The 14,485-nt window shown below is 38.7% G+C and overlaps 5 protein-coding genes across 7 annotated transcripts; 3 read left to right on the top strand and 2 right to left on the bottom strand.

Annotated features, from left to right (window-relative positions):
- The first annotated feature begins 351 nt into the window (after nt 1-351).
- LOC130950297 (uncharacterized) lies at nt 352-2,485 on the top strand. Its single transcript, XM_057878807.1, has 5 exons — nt 352-476; nt 555-1,025; nt 1,165-1,257; nt 1,338-1,741; nt 1,832-2,485. Exons 1-5 carry the CDS (start codon nt 419-421, stop codon nt 2,483-2,485), a joined length of 1,680 nt encoding a protein of 559 aa, XP_057734790.1. The 5' UTR covers nt 352-418.
- LOC130947715 (pentatricopeptide repeat-containing protein At2g17033) lies at nt 2,386-4,702 on the bottom strand. Its single transcript, XM_057876419.1, has 2 exons — nt 4,335-4,702; nt 2,386-4,268 (listed from the first exon to the last, which is right to left on the bottom strand). The coding sequence occupies exons 1-2, from the start codon at nt 4,626-4,628 to the stop codon at nt 3,198-3,200; spliced, it is 1,365 nt and encodes a 454-aa protein (XP_057732402.1). The 5' UTR covers nt 4,629-4,702; the 3' UTR covers nt 2,386-3,197.
- Nucleotides 4,703-4,772: 70 nt separating this feature from the next.
- LOC130950683 (uncharacterized) lies at nt 4,773-8,717 on the top strand. Of its 3 annotated transcripts, none has more exons than XM_057879243.1 (6): nt 4,773-4,975; nt 5,076-5,198; nt 5,339-5,590; nt 5,913-6,056; nt 6,136-6,897; nt 8,326-8,717. In XM_057879243.1, exons 2-6 carry the CDS (start codon nt 5,088-5,090, stop codon nt 8,563-8,565), a joined length of 1,509 nt encoding a protein of 502 aa, XP_057735226.1. In that variant the 5' UTR covers nt 4,773-4,975; nt 5,076-5,087; the 3' UTR covers nt 8,566-8,717. The 3 variants fall into 3 exon arrangements, with proteins under 3 accessions (XP_057735226.1, XP_057735225.1, XP_057735224.1); XM_057879242.1 differs by having other exon boundaries at nt 7,955-8,567; XM_057879241.1 differs by having other exon boundaries at nt 7,952-8,567.
- A 1,103-nt stretch (nt 8,718-9,820) lies between these two features.
- On the top strand, nt 9,821-11,519 carry LOC130948566 (uncharacterized). The gene is made up of 4 exons (XM_057877335.1): nt 9,821-10,066; nt 10,160-10,281; nt 10,561-10,821; nt 11,103-11,519. The coding sequence occupies exons 1-4, from the start codon at nt 9,940-9,942 to the stop codon at nt 11,274-11,276; spliced, it is 684 nt and encodes a 227-aa protein (XP_057733318.1). The 5' UTR covers nt 9,821-9,939; the 3' UTR covers nt 11,277-11,519.
- Nucleotides 11,520-11,604: 85 nt separating this feature from the next.
- Nucleotides 11,605-14,364, bottom strand: LOC130948564 (pentatricopeptide repeat-containing protein At5g02860-like). The gene has a single exon (XM_057877334.1). The coding sequence runs from the start codon at nt 14,282-14,284 to the stop codon at nt 11,825-11,827; it is 2,460 nt and encodes an 819-aa protein (XP_057733317.1). The 5' UTR covers nt 14,285-14,364; the 3' UTR covers nt 11,605-11,824.
- Nucleotides 14,365-14,485: the final 121 nt, after the last annotated feature.

Genomic DNA, 14,485 nt, shown 5'->3' with positions numbered 1-14,485 from the left:
AGTATGAATATAGATAAACAATAATGGTAGGTATGGAATTTTATGACCTCTCTTAGCATTCTTTAATATCTTTTCAGTGGCATAAGATGTTATATTATGTTAAATAATTGCTTTTTAGGTTCCAAAATTTAAAAAAGATAGAGTATAACAACTTGGCTTGGAGAAGCAGAAAGAACAAACTTCCAACATATTATACTTATTTAAGAGACTAATTAAATAATTTGGAAATGCCAAACTTCATCTTAAGGGTGTGAACTTTCCTAAAAAAATTCCAATATTAGAATATTTGCCATGGTTGTTCACAGTAGATCATCATCTACTTATAAATGCTACACTCCCTGACCACCAAATTTAGTATTCACAATTTATAGAAGAAAGTGTAAAATCAGTGACTCCCACCAAATACCACAAGAGTGATATGGCACAATCAGGTGCATTTACCTCCTCAACTACAATTGACATGCTAGACCCTCATGGTAAGTTTAATTATCTAATTATAATTTGTTTAAAATATAATGATACTAAGTTCTTAAGAAAATTTTATATATGTTCAGGTGCATATAAAAGGCATGTATGCATGGCAGCCACATTAGGGGATTGGGGAAAGGCATCATCATATGATGAAACTCAACCAAACTGGGTATCTACTACTTTAACTAGGGATGGAGACACAGCTCTTCATATTGCAGTAAGCATGGAACATATTGGTTTTGTTGAGAAGTTAGTGGAACGTATGAGCATGCAAGATTTGCAAATTATGGATGCAGATGGGAACACTGCTTTCTGTATGGCTGCCATTTCAGGAAATGTCAAACTTGCAACCATTTTACTTGGAAAAAATTCAGGCTTGCTTTGGCTTAGAGGCCACAAAGGCATGTTACCAATTCAATTGGCATTTTCAGCAGGGCAGCCTCATATGGTGAATTTTTTATTTGAGAAAACTCAAAGTGATGATATGGACACTCATTTATCATACCAAGACATTGTTAACCTGTTTTTCTTGTCCCTTACCTACAACAATTTCAGTAAGCTACTACTATATATGCTTACAGTTAGTTGCATGTTACTTTTTATGCTACTTTCTTTTTCTTAGCTCATGTTGAAAATTAAGTAATTCCAATGACTTATGGATTCTCCTTAATTGCTTTGTCATGGACAACACAGCTGTGGCATCAATGTTGTTAAAGAGATATCCAGATTTTGCTGGTGTAAAAAATGAAAAAGGGTTAACTGCATTTGAAGTACTTGCTCAGCAAAGTTAGTTCTCTAAACTTTCACTAATTGGTTCTCAGATAATAGTTATGTATGTAAAATAAATTGATGAGACTCATTGTCAGCCTTTGACAAGGATGCTCCTGATTATCAACATATTCTCAATTCACTGTTTAAACACATGGTCGAAGAAGATGATTTTCCAAATTCTGAAAGAATGCCAAAAGCAATGTTTGATGCTGCAAAATCAGGAAACCTCCTGATTTTGGAATTTATCTTAAAGCACAACCCAAAATTGTTAATGAAAAAAAATGGCGAGGGGAAAACCTTACTTCACCTTGCTATTTCATATCGGCAAGTATCTGTGTACCAACTAATATTGAGCAAGGGTGCATACAAGAATGCTATTGTGCAAGAAGTTGACAAAGAAGGAAATAATGTTCTTCATTTAGCTGGGAAGTTGGAGGCTAAAGGAAGATTCGGATCAATAAATCATGTTCTAATTCTAAGTGAGGAGCTTTGGTTTAAGGTGCATTCAGATTATCATCATCTTTGACATTTGGTTAATTTACTTTATCCATTTCTTTCATCTAAAGTCCTTTCTATTTTTGAACTGTAGGAAGTAGAGAAGATAGTTCCACCAGGATTCAAAACAATGCAAAATAAAGAAAAAATGACTCCAAAAGAATTATTTCATGAGGAACATGCAGACTTAACTGATTCAGCAGTATCGGAACTGAATGAAATGGCAAATAATTTTCTAGTTGTAGCAACTCTAATTGTGAGCTTAGGGATAACAGCAGCTCTCACTATTCGTACTAACAACATTCAAGGAAAGACCCCTCTCTTTCAAGACAAGATATGGTACATTATATTTCTTTTATCGGTTGGATTTGGAGTAATCACCGGTGCACTTTCTATCGTCTTCCACACTTCAGCTATACTTCGTTCAACCTGGAAGCAAAAAGGTTATCCTGTCACCTCTCGGCTAATTAGGATTATATCAGGGGATTTTATGCTATGTATCTCTATGGGAGTCATGATTACCATTTCTTGTATGACTGGTGTTGTTTTGATCTACACCTTCTTCCCCAAATGGATCTTTTTACTTGCTGCTGTATTTTGTGTTAGTCCAGTGATCTTGGTATTTGTTGTGTACGTGTATGTTTGGCCTCTCAAGTTGGTCCTATTACTAGCATTGCTTGAGAGAGTAACAGGGGGAATGTTCTATAGATTTGGGATTAGGTGGACTGCGTTTGACTACATTGGTTAGTGAGTCAGATGAGGCTTTGTGTAACCAAAATAAACAAGGTTTTGTGTGAAAAATGTTATAAGATATTGAAAATAGAAGATATTAAAGCAGAAATTATCACTTTTCTGGTTTCGCATATTTTCTTTTCCTCTGTTGAGTTACCTTGGGTAGAGTTTGACTATAAAACTCAACTAATCTTGAGGACATATAAGGCTTACAATTTGTTAGGGGCTACTATATAGAAGCCGAGTACTTGCATCAATCTAGATGATCTCTGGGTTGTAATTAATATGGTAGGGTGGGAATCCATGTTAATGACAAGTTGAATTCAATACTCAATAGCACCAATTTTTAGATAAATATATCACTATTCTATGATTATCATCAACAGCAACAAAAGCTTGATTGCTCTTATCCTACCTGAAAGGAAAAGTCCTTATCAATAATCTCTTCATCCTGCACAACCAAGCTGTTTCCATTTGCCTATGACGAACAGCACCTTAATTCCATGGTAGATAATCTCTTCATACTGTATGCTCTTTCTGAAGCAGAACCATTTAGTCTTTAACCAACCCATCATTCGCTCATCATATATAAGAAAATTCATTCAGAGTAATAGACAATAAACCTATTGTTGGCATTTCTCCAACACCAAAGAAATTTATCCTCCACCCATGTTGGTGAACTTAATTAATCACGAATCAAGTTGTAATGCATGGCTTGCAGTCCTTGATTAACATAACCAGTTTTTCACGGCTCTACCTTTGGCTACAAGGCAACCATTATTCTTCCTATCAATCCTCAAGGGACTTCCCATATTCACCATCATCTTCTTAACCAACACTTTTACAGGAGACTCTCCTCTGACATTGCTATGCTTTCCTAACCCACAAACCACAGTGATTTCTGCTGGAATCCCATAATTCGAGTCATTCAATCTCCGCCGCATCTCTTTCAACCAAAGCAGCATAATCAAATAGGATGAACCCAAATGACATCCATGCAAATCCAATTTAGCCTCCGATGAATCCCACACCATTACCTCCTCCAAAATCACACAAGAATCCAGTAACTCCTTAACTACCATAGCCTCCCCTCCTTCCAATCTAACATTCAACTCCTCAATTGACAGCGGCAACTCATTCAGCTCCGCCATCATTCTCGTGATCATTGGGCAAGAGTTTGATACAGAATTGTAGGTTCTGACTGAGAATGAGATGCCTGAGCTTCTCATCTTCTTAAGCCAGGAAACCATTTCCATGTGCTCACCATGAGTACCATAAGTTGAAAGAACCATATTGGCGCAAACAGTGTCAATCTCAAAGCCACCTCTCTCCATTTGATCCAGAAGTCTCTGCAAATCATGGAACAACCCCAACCTCCCATAACCATACATAATGGACTTCAACTCAAAAGCTGAAGGGTCAATCCCTCCACCATTGCCTCTCAAATCCTCAACCAAATCCTCGGCTTCACGAGGCCTATCCATTGCACACAAACCACTAATCATATACTCAAAAGCCCTGCGTTTTATGTAAACAGAGGAAGAACTACGAAGAAGCTGGTTCAGGTAACAATAAGCAACATCAAAGCCTTTCTGTGAGCCTCGCTTGGAGTGTGACTCAAGCAACTTACAGTAGAAAAGAGCAAGCTCTCTGTTTCGTGATTCGAGCTTGGAAGTGGTCTCAAAGACCAGAGCTTCAGCTTCCTCAGAACGACCCAGTTGATCAAGAAGCGCTGCAAGGTCCGCAGCAATGGCAGGGTTCCAAGTGAACCAGGAAGCTTGGGCGATACATGAATAAAGCTGCGAAATTTAGGGAAATTAGAAAAGGGGGAAAGAAGAAAAGGGTTTAGGGTTTACGGCACTTACAGGGAGGGCGAGAGAAGAGAGGTGCGGGAAGGAGGAGGAAGGAGATAGAAGATGAGAGAGAGTGGATAGAGCAACTGATTTGGGAGAACCATTAACGAATCGTCGAATGAATGTGTGGGTTCCGGAATCGGAATTTGCTGCTAGCTTTGTGAGGAAGCGTTCGCCTTGTTTGGTTAGCGTACACCTACACCTCTGCACCATCACTGTCATGGTAACGGTAACTGGTAGTGACCGTGACGGCGACGGTGGTGGTTGGTTCCATCTCCACTGGAGTTGAACACTCACACTCCCCATTCACAGAGTGACAACTAAGATTAGAAGACAGAGGTTAAAAAAAATGTTTTTTTTTTTTTTAAGTAAAAAAGTTGGTAGAGTGAAGAAAATAACTGATTAACGATCACGGTTCACGGGCTTTTCTTATGGCTTTATGGGCCATGGGGCATTTCACTTTCACATTTGGGGGTTAGGGTACCAAAAAGACAAGACTTTTCGGGAATCTCATGACACAATCCAATGATTAATTAAGTAATTTATGTGGTCATTCCTTCATCATCGTCTTCTTCTTCACTTGTAAGCTCTCACTTTTCATTCTCTCTCTGCCGCTTACTGCTTCGCGGGTGCTTCTCTTCTCTGACACCAAGGTAATATCATCATTATCATCATCGTCATGGGTTTATTTTAATGGAAAAATCGTTCTTTAACCCTTAAACTGGAATCTTGTCTCTTGTTTTGTGGTTGCAGTGGGCACGAACGATGAACAAGAGGCCCAGAACCACCGTCGACAAGCCTCTCCTCGATCTCTGCCATCGAGAGCTTGGTCAGATTTCCAACCGCAATTTCGCTCACCGTCTTGCCGCTTCCGAGGTTCAATCCCTAAAAGTTTCCTTCTTTTTTCGTGTCATGATTCGCACTGAATTTTGATCATTGAAATCATTCAATTGTGCTCCTTGTACTTTGGATCGGAGCCTTTATGTATAGTTTAATCAAATTTTGGCATGTGTTAGGACCTTGTGCTTCGGCTTGATGTATTGAGGAAGCTGGAAAAGCATAGAGGGTGTGTCAACACAGTTTGCTTCAATGCAGATGGTGACATCTTGGTGTCTGGTTCTGATGACCGCAGGGTCATTCTTTGGGACTGGGAAACTGGCCATATTAAGCTCTCTTTCCATTCTGGTCACACTAACAATGTTTTCCAGGCTAAGATCATGCCCCATTCCGATGATCGAAGCATTGTCACCTGCGCTGCTGATGGACAGGTATTCTAGTCTATCATTCTTGATTCCCTTATTTCAGTTGAGTAAGTGTGTTCAGATAAAGGAAGTTCTGTGTTTGTGTTTGCATTTATATGTATCACATCAAAGCCTTGGGTTGGTTCTAATTGTGCTATCCATAGTTGTTTCAAGGAATGGTAAATGTCACTAGGATGGGATTAAGGGAATGTGTTTACCAAAGTTGTTCATCTCTACCTTTAGGGCTTGAAAAGAAAATGTTTTGTGCTTTGAATATGTTTGAAATTTCAATACTCTTAGGTCGTTGGCTAAGATGCAGTTGGTTCCTTATGCAAACTCTTAATTTCAGGTGAGACATGCTCAAATTCTTGAACGTGGCAGAGTGGAAAATAAGTTGCTGGCCAAGCATCAAGGACGGGCTCATAAGATGGCTATTGAGCCTGGTAGCCCTCATATATTTTACACCTGTGGTGAAGATGGATTAGTACAGCATGTGAGTCATTGACATGTTTGCTAATTTTACTTTGATTTTTGTTTATCCTTTATTCATTGCTCCCTAACCATTGTTACAGTTTGATCTGAGAACTGGCACCGCAACAGAACTCTTTACGTGCCAGCCAATTAAGGACAGATGGGATTACATTCCAGTCATCCATCTTAATGCAATTGCAATTGATCCAAGGAATCCAAATCTGTTTGCAGTTGCTGGGTCTGACGAGTATACTCGACTTTATGATATTCGCAAATATAAGTGGGATGGATCCTCCGATTTTGGCCAGCCAGTAAATTTCTTCTGCCCTCCACACTTGATTGGTGATCAACGAGGAGTTGGAATAACAGGCTTGGCATTTTCTGAACAGAGAGAGCTACTAGTATCATACAATGATGAGTATATTTATCTTTTTACACAAGATATGGGCCTGGGGCCTAACCCTGATCCCGGTTCCCCTGTATCTATGAACAGTGATTCAAGTGAAATGGGAGGTAGTCTTGGCTCTGCAGCCTCACTGTCTAACATTTCTGGCTCTGTTGATGAGAAAATCACTCCACAAGTTTTTAAGGGACACAGGAATTCTGAGACAGTGAAGGGTGTTAACTTTTTTGGGCCTAAGTGTGAGTATGTGGTAAGCGGGTCAGATTGTGGTCGGATTTTCATTTGGAGAAAGAAAGATGGGCAGCTTATTCGTGTCATGGAAGGGGATAAGAATGTTGTGAACTGCATTGAGTCTCATCCTCATACAATGGTTCTTGCAAGCAGCGGAATTGAGTATGACATCAAAATGTGGACTCCAAAGGCACACGAGAAAGCTACTTTGCCCAAAAACATTGAGCAGGTATGAACTCTGTCTTCTTGAGCTACTTACTGCAACTTAAAACTTACAAGCACAAATGATATCATTGTTTGGCACTGTGGGTAATGCATTTTATGTGCAGGAAGCTCTGAATTTGTTTATAAATCTCTGATAGGAACAACTTATATGAAAACTTTTCCTTTTTTCAAATTAAGATAAGAACCTTAATAAATAATGTGAAGTTTTATCAAAACTCTTCTCTTCCTTCTTTCTACCTTCTGTCCCGGGTTGTCTCCGAGTCTCATTCAGTTCAAAATCCTAGAAGTGTGATTTCATAGGTGCCATAAATTTGAAAACCCTGTCTTCACCAATTGCTATTTAATAATGGACCCTTTGTGAATCTATCAAAATTAATTGGTTTACTATGTAGACCTGGACAAAGTCTTACTTTACGATTCTTACCCGTCCTACCCACTATCTAGTTCGGTGCTTGTTAGAGCAGCAATTGTGTACACAGCAACAGAATTGTTCAGCTCTCAATCACCATGCCCTTTGACAAATCATCTGGAAAATGATCCGAGTTAGTTCTACTTTAGCCAGTTGAATGATTCACATTCCGGTGATTTAGCAAGCTGTGGTGCATCTATCTAAGGCAACATCGATCTAGTTTTGCTAGGCTTGAACATTCTGCCTCAAAGGGAGGTGGGTGGGTGCCTCTCTGCCCTGCCCCTGGATCTTTTCATTAGGAATTCAAAGCATAATGAATATATTTTACTTAAAAGGATGATTTTGTGGAAGTGACATAATACTTATATTTATTTGCCCAAATTTAATTTCTCAATTAGTTTAAAAAAGACTTGGATTTAAAAATAAAAGTTTAGCATGCTTGCAAAGTTTTGCAGAGTGGATTAATTGTAAAATTAGTTTTAATACATTGGTTTTGCTCAAATTTAGGAGCTCCTACACTAATGTGATTTTAACACCAATTTGGTATGTTATTGTTAAATTAATAAATCATGAGAAGGATTGGCTTTTTATGTTCATGAACTGATTGAGCAGCAGAGGAACTAATTTCTCTGCTGTTACTTCTTTGAAGAAGGTTCTCTTGTTTGATCCAATTCATTGGTTTATTGATGATACTACCGATGACGACGATGAGGAGGATGATGACAGCGATGTTGATGAGGATGAGGATGATGATATGTTTGACGACGACGATATGTTTGATGATGACAATGATCTTTATGACGAGGATGATGATGATGGTTCTGATGATGACGGTGGCAATAGTGATGAATGTGATGATGATGCAAATGTTGACACCGGTGATTTTAGTGATGATTGTGATGACGATGACAATGACAATATGGGTGGTGGTGTTGATGATAATAATGATGACAATCGCAATGATGATAATTTTGATGGTGGTTGTAATGCTGGAAATTTATGATAATTTTGTGTGTCCAACAGAAACCCAAGGCTAGGGGCTGGATGTACCGGATAGCTTCTCCTGAAGAACTGATGTTGCAACTGTTTTCACTTCCAAGAAGGAGGGTTAGGACAAACAACAATGGAGAAAATTCCGCTGCGGATCGAGAACTTCTGGAGTTGATATTGACATTCAACGCTAATAGCGACAGTTCTAATGATGACGACGACGACAACGACGATGGCGGAGACACAGTGAGTCAAGAGGACTTGTTCAGTTGAGTTTGCAGAGTCACAATATGTTTATATAACAATGGTAGCAATTGTACATATTATATAACATAGGATTTACAATTATCTTGTTGAGTTGGAACCTTACCTTTACTATGCCTAAACATTATTATTACTCTCTATACAATTGATCTTAAAATCTATTTGTGATCATTGTTTCTCTTTTAAAAGTTTGCTTCTGTTCATTCTGCACACAGGTTAAGTTATTTGACCTATATTAATTCTTTGATCTCAGTTATCCACAGAAAACTGAACTGAGAAAATGTCGAATAATGTATGCATTGAATAGTAAAATTAAAATCTATTGAATTTCAGGGAATAGCTATCGACTCATATTTTAATAATGTCACATTTTTATTTTACAAATAAAAAAAAATTACGTGTGAAGTGATATTATCTGAAATAAAATCATTGTTTTGAGTTTTGCCAATTTATAATTTGATAATTTTGCTTGCAATTAATAAAAGAATAAATATTAGAATTAATCTTTTAACAAATTTTTGTTATACACTCATTTTAGCTTTATATGCGGGCGTTCAATCAAATAACACCACTTAAGTAAAAATAATTATTTTTATATTGATTATGTGAATGATTATTAAAAAAAATTGTAAAATATTTTATATTATTAGTATCAAAATTAAATGAGATAATACTTAATTTGGTCCTTTAATTTACGGGGGTGAAGTAAAGTTTCAATGACAATTTTTAATATACAGACATGAACTGCATGTCGTTTTGTTTTGGCACTCAAATAGTCCAAAAAAAACCTTATGAGTGATGTTGAAACTTTTTTTCCTAAAGCAAGTGATCCAACATTTTTGAACTATTTGAGCACTATAACCTATTTGAGCACCATAACCAAAATGGTACGAGTCACATTTATAAAATTTGGAGACTAAACAAAAAAAAAATAAAACTTTAGATATTAAATTGAGTATTGCGTGCAAATTCATGGACCAATATTAACTCAAATTAAACTCTCAAATTTAAATATATATATTTTTTTAACTTTTACTGCTTTTTGTTTTTGGTATTATAATTTATAAGTTTATTAGTGTTTTGTTTTTAGGTACTTATAACTTACACAGTTACAGTAACTATTAGTGTTTAATTGGGCAGTGAAAGAATTTGGGCCTGATTTAATAAGCCCAATAGATCAATATCCAGAAAAACGCAAGGGCCCAATGTAGCACCATATTTCTCAGTCATCAGTCATCACTAATCATCTCATGATTTTATTTTTAGTATTATAATTTGGAGAGACACCGATATTTTTTGCGGTCTCTGCAAAGAAAAGAAAATAAAGACACAAGAGAAAAGAGAAGACGAGGTTGTTTTGTTTTGTTGTGTTTCGTGGCATTCATGGAAACCTTGGCTACACCTTCCTCTGCAACTCTTCCATCTCCTTCTTCCCCTTTCTCCATCTTCCCCTCAACAAGAAGATTCTCTCTTTCTCCCAAATCCCTCCACTTTCGTTTATCTTCCAAGCGTTCGTACTCCTATTCTTCTTCTATTCACTTTCCACCATAATCATTTTTCGATTTCATCATCAATCTTTCAAATTCATTCTCTGTTTTTTCAGGTGATGACGACCATGATTCAAACTCCCAATCCAATTCCATGGAAATCAACAACGACAACTCCAACGCCAACCTCCTCCCAGTTCTCAGCGATCGCCGCCTCTCCCTTTCTCCGCTCTCCAAAGTATGTGCCTTTTTCATTCCCTTTCCTTCTTAATTTTTAAGCTTCGATGTAATTTTGCACTTCCAATTTAAATATCTCGAATTTTATTAGAGTATCTGTATTATGGTTCTGTTGGGTCATGAAAAAAAAAGAAGCTCAATTTTTGTTATTTCAATGTGTTTCTGAACCTAAATGCCTAACTTTTTGCAATATGGATAAAAACATATCTGTTTTTAAAGTTTTTTGCCCTGAAAACATTAAAAAGAATTCAATTTTGATTGAGAATTGTTGTGGGTGTAGGATGCTGCTATGGGATTGGTACTAAGTGCTGCTGCTGGTAGAGGATGGACAACAGGGTCAGGGATGGAAGGGCCCTCTGTTCCTGCTGTTGGCTGCGACGGCGAATCAGGAACCGGGAACATCTCCACTTTCCCATGGTCTCTCTTCACAAAATCGCCCCGGCGAAGAATGCTCGTGGCTTTTACATGCACCATCTGTGGCCAGCGAACTACAAGGGCTATCAATCCTCATGCTTACACTGATGGAACTGTGTTTGTGCAGGTAATTTGGGAAATGGATCCTCTCAATATTTTTTAACGATTGAGAGAGTAAAGTGTGATCTCTCACTGTTAATTTTATAAGTGAGATCAAGAAAAAACATGAAAGAGAAAGCAATCAAGAGTTAGAGATTACACTTTACTCTTTCAAGGATCCATTTCCGGTAATTTGCCTCTCAATTCTGGATCCTCATTCGGAAAAAAAAAATTGTCTATTTGAAAAAAATGGTACATTAAATTGGTGACAATTTCTTTTTTATCTTTGTTTTCTGAAATTGTTGGCAGTGCTGTGGATGCAATGCATATCATAAGCTGGTGGATCACTTGAACTTATTTCAGGAGACGAATTGTTATCTGAATTCAAGTTTCAATTATAAAGGACATGGTTGGGATGATCTCAAGTTTAGGTTTATGGACATAGATGAAGACAATGATGATGACATATTCCCCATTTCATGAGTGAATTGGCTGCTTATGGCTATGGGGTCACCACATATTCTCCGGTCTGATGATATCATCATATGGAATTTTAGTTTAGGTGTCTTTGTATATTGTTTAGTTTTTCATGCTTTATAGTAAAATTTGTTGGAGACAGGATCTTTCAACAATGTCCATAATATAGTTATGAAGGTCATCTGTATAATCATCAATGGTTTATTTACGTACAATTCATTACATGGATATTTCTTTTTCTTCTCTTTCCCTACACATTCTATGCACTCCTATTAAACGGGATAGATTTTGTTACAGGCACCTTAAAACTTCTTCAACTTGTAACATGACCAAGATGGCATATATGCCAATTTGCAATGTTTTTGCACATACAAACAACTGAAAGTTCCTGTACAGCTAGTATGGTACATCAATAAAATGATTGAATATTGTTTACATATATAAAGCAACCCTATAGCTAAATTATAGCAGCCTCAAGAAACATGCATGGTGCCACCCGTTGAAGAACATCAATTATAATATGTGCATCTTTCAGGTATAGGACATGGAACAACTTACTGCCATTTATTTGCTATTCTCTCCAGCAACCTTCTCTGTTCATCCGGGAAAACATGTGGATCAAGATTAGGAAGGTTTTCAACGAACTCTTTTGCCTCCTCTTGCTGATTGAGCTTACAGTAACAATCAACTATGGAGTTGTAAGTATTTTGGTTTGGCTTGCATCCTTGCTTTATCATGTATCGAACTACCTCAATAGCCTTGACAAACAAAGAGTCAGCAGCATAAGTTCCAATAAACGTGTTGTATGTTACAACATCAGGAACAAGACCAGAATCCTTCATTTCGGAAAATATCCGTGTCGCTTCTTTCTCCCTACCGTTCCTACAATATGCATAGATGACCGTGTTGTATGAGATTCTATCAGGTTTCATACCTTTCTCCAGAATCTCCCGTAAGATTTCTTCTGATTTTTGGAAGTTTTCAGAACGACTGTACATGTACATCAGGCTATTATAAGTAGTCAGAGTTGGAGTGAATCCACTCTCACTCATGAAATTCAGAATCTCATTGGTTTTAGATGCCATTTGCCTCCTCCCATATATTGAAATCATTGCATTCAGAGTAGTTATGTCGGGCGAAATTCCTCTTTTCGTCAACTCCGAAAAGGCGCGCTCTGTTTCCATTAGGAGATCACTCTTGCTATTTACTAGTACAAGGGTCTTCAAAAGAACAGCATGTGTCTCAATAGAGCCAGAGTATATTCTCTCGGCCAAAGCATTCATCTTTTCAATTTCCTTAGCATTGGCATAAGCATGAAGTAAACAAGAGTAGGTCAACTCGTTAGGTTTACACCAGCCATCCTCCATTTCTGCAAGGACTTTCTCGGATTGTTTCCAAAGCCCTCCTCGAGCCAATGCAGCTAAAACAGCATTGTAGCTAGAAAGATCAGGAGCCACCCCTGCTTCCAGCATGCTCTTATAAACGTCTATTGCTTGATCAAAGGAACCACACCTGCTGTAAGCACTTATCAGGGTGTTGAAGGTGTCCCTCTCCGGCACAAACCCTGCTCTCTTCATTTCTTTGAATACTCCGGAGACTTCGGAGTCCATTCCATTCTGTCCAAACACAGCCAAAAGGGTGTTCCAAGTAACAATATCGGGCGAACACTTGCACACCTTGATATCCTCAAAAACCTTCATCATCTCCGCAAACTTCCCCCGGTTACCATGCATCTTGATAAGAGCATTGAAGGTGCAAATATTAGGCTTGCATCCTGCGGCTCTCATCTCCTCGAAAACTTTGATTGCGAACTCATCCTTCCCGGCTCTCTCAAATCCCGACAAAAGGGTGGTGTAGGTAAACACATCCGGTTTAATCCCTTTCTCCACCATCTGGTTCTTAAGGCGTGTAGCCTCCTCCAGCAAACCACCTCTGGCATAAGCCGATATCAGCGAGTTATAAGTCACACAAGTGGGAGAGAATCCATTACTCTCCATCTCCTTTAGCACCTGCATAGCCTCCTTGGGGCGTCTAGACTTGCCAAACACATCCAACAGCGCATTATAGGTAACCTTATCGGGCGAAAACCCGGCAAGCTTCAACTGTTCAAAGAGTTCCACAGCTTCTTGGTACAAAGAACCGCGACGACAACAACTAATGAGGGTATTGTAAGTATATAAATCAGGGGAAACCCCATTATTTTTCATGGAATCAAAAAGAGCCATGATCTTAGACCAAGGCATGCCCATCTTGCCATAAACACTGAGAATGACATTGTAAGTAATCAATGTAGGAGTGCAGCCATCTTCTTGCTGCATCTTGTTAAAGACATTGACTGCATCCCTGTACCTGCCATTGCTGGCAAAAGCAGATATCAATGAAGTATAGGCATAGACGTCTACCTCGACTCCGTCGTCGTGCCGGAGAGTGTGGAGCAATGAGGAAGCACAGGATACCCGACCCGATTTGCCGAGAATGTTGACGATGACGGCGATGGAGGAGCCAGACAAGAGAGAAGGGGAGGCGGAGTTAGGTTGCTCCTTCTCTCTGCGGCGAACCCAATCGAAGACGGAGAAAGCAAGGTCGTATTTCTTGTGAAACCCTAAGGCCTTGATTATGGCGAGAATATCAGAGGATAAGGAATTTGGAAGTTGCTGCTGGTGGTGGTCGAAGAGAGATTCTAGAAGGTGGTCCAATTCGAGAGAGTCATCGTGGAATTGAGCATCGGTTAGGGTTTGAAGAAGACGCTGAGCTGGAGGAGAGAGACGGTGGTGGTTGAACCAAGGCTTGCCGCGGTTGGGGTCGGAGGACTTGCCGATTGAGGTGGAGGTGCGGCGGCGGGAGGAGGAGGTGGAGTCGGAATTGAGGTGGTGGATGAGAGGTGAAGAAGAAGAAGAAGAAGGTGAGGAGGTTGTGGGTGTTGAAAAAATAGCATTGGTAGAATGAGAGTGGTGTCTGGAAGTGGAACCTTTTGTGAGGAGAAGAGGAAGTGCTACCTTTTGTGCTATCTCCATTAAAACAAAGCTGTAAGCTGAAGCTTCTTCTTCTTCTTCAACTTGCTTCTTCTGCTTCTGCAACTCACTTATCTAAGCTTCAAGACGAAGGTCACCCGCTTTTTTCTCTAATCTTTTTTTTGTATGGATTACAAAAGTTTATTGGGCTTTTTATAACAATAAAATGGCGTTGTAGGCCCAAACTATTGTATACGTATGTTA

Source organism: Arachis stenosperma, chromosome 9 (assembly GCF_014773155.1).
Source record: "Arachis stenosperma cultivar V10309 chromosome 9, arast.V10309.gnm1.PFL2, whole genome shotgun sequence".
NCBI lineage: Eukaryota > Viridiplantae > Streptophyta > Magnoliopsida > Fabales > Fabaceae > Arachis > Arachis stenosperma.
The sequence above is the reverse complement of the archived record's forward strand: the minus strand, read 5'-3'. Positions and strand labels throughout refer to the sequence as shown.

Excerpts from the sequence above, each read along its gene's own strand:
- LOC130950297 (XM_057878807.1), top strand. The coding sequence starts at position 419 with ATGGCACAATCAGGTGCATTTACCTCCTCAACTACAATTGACATGCTA. Across the intron at positions 477-554 it reads TGACATGCTAGACCCTCATG|GTGCATATAAAAGGCATGTA; the intron begins GTAAGTTTAATT and ends ATATATGTTCAG. Across the intron at positions 1,258-1,337 it reads TGAAGTACTTGCTCAGCAAA|CCTTTGACAAGGATGCTCCT; the intron begins GTTAGTTCTCTA and ends ACTCATTGTCAG.
- LOC130947715 (XM_057876419.1), bottom strand. The coding sequence starts at position 4,628 with ATGGGGAGTGTGAGTGTTCAACTCCAGTGGAGATGGAACCAACCACCA. Across the intron at positions 4,269-4,334 it reads TCTCTTCTCTCGCCCTCCCT|CTTTATTCATGTATCGCCCA; the intron begins GTAAGTGCCGTA and ends TAAATTTCGCAG.
- LOC130950683 (XM_057879241.1), top strand. The coding sequence starts at position 5,088 with ATGAACAAGAGGCCCAGAACCACCGTCGACAAGCCTCTCCTCGATCTC. Across the intron at positions 5,199-5,338 it reads ACCGTCTTGCCGCTTCCGAG|GACCTTGTGCTTCGGCTTGA; the intron begins GTTCAATCCCTA and ends GGCATGTGTTAG. Across the intron at positions 5,591-5,912 it reads CCTGCGCTGCTGATGGACAG|GTGAGACATGCTCAAATTCT; the intron begins GTATTCTAGTCT and ends TCTTAATTTCAG.
- LOC130948566 (XM_057877335.1), top strand. The coding sequence starts at position 9,940 with ATGGAAACCTTGGCTACACCTTCCTCTGCAACTCTTCCATCTCCTTCT. Across the intron at positions 10,067-10,159 it reads CTTTCGTTTATCTTCCAAGC|GTGATGACGACCATGATTCA; the intron begins GTTCGTACTCCT and ends CTGTTTTTTCAG. Across the intron at positions 10,282-10,560 it reads CCCTTTCTCCGCTCTCCAAA|GATGCTGCTATGGGATTGGT; the intron begins GTATGTGCCTTT and ends TTGTGGGTGTAG.
- LOC130948564 (XM_057877334.1), bottom strand. The coding sequence starts at position 14,284 with ATGGAGATAGCACAAAAGGTAGCACTTCCTCTTCTCCTCACAAAAGGT.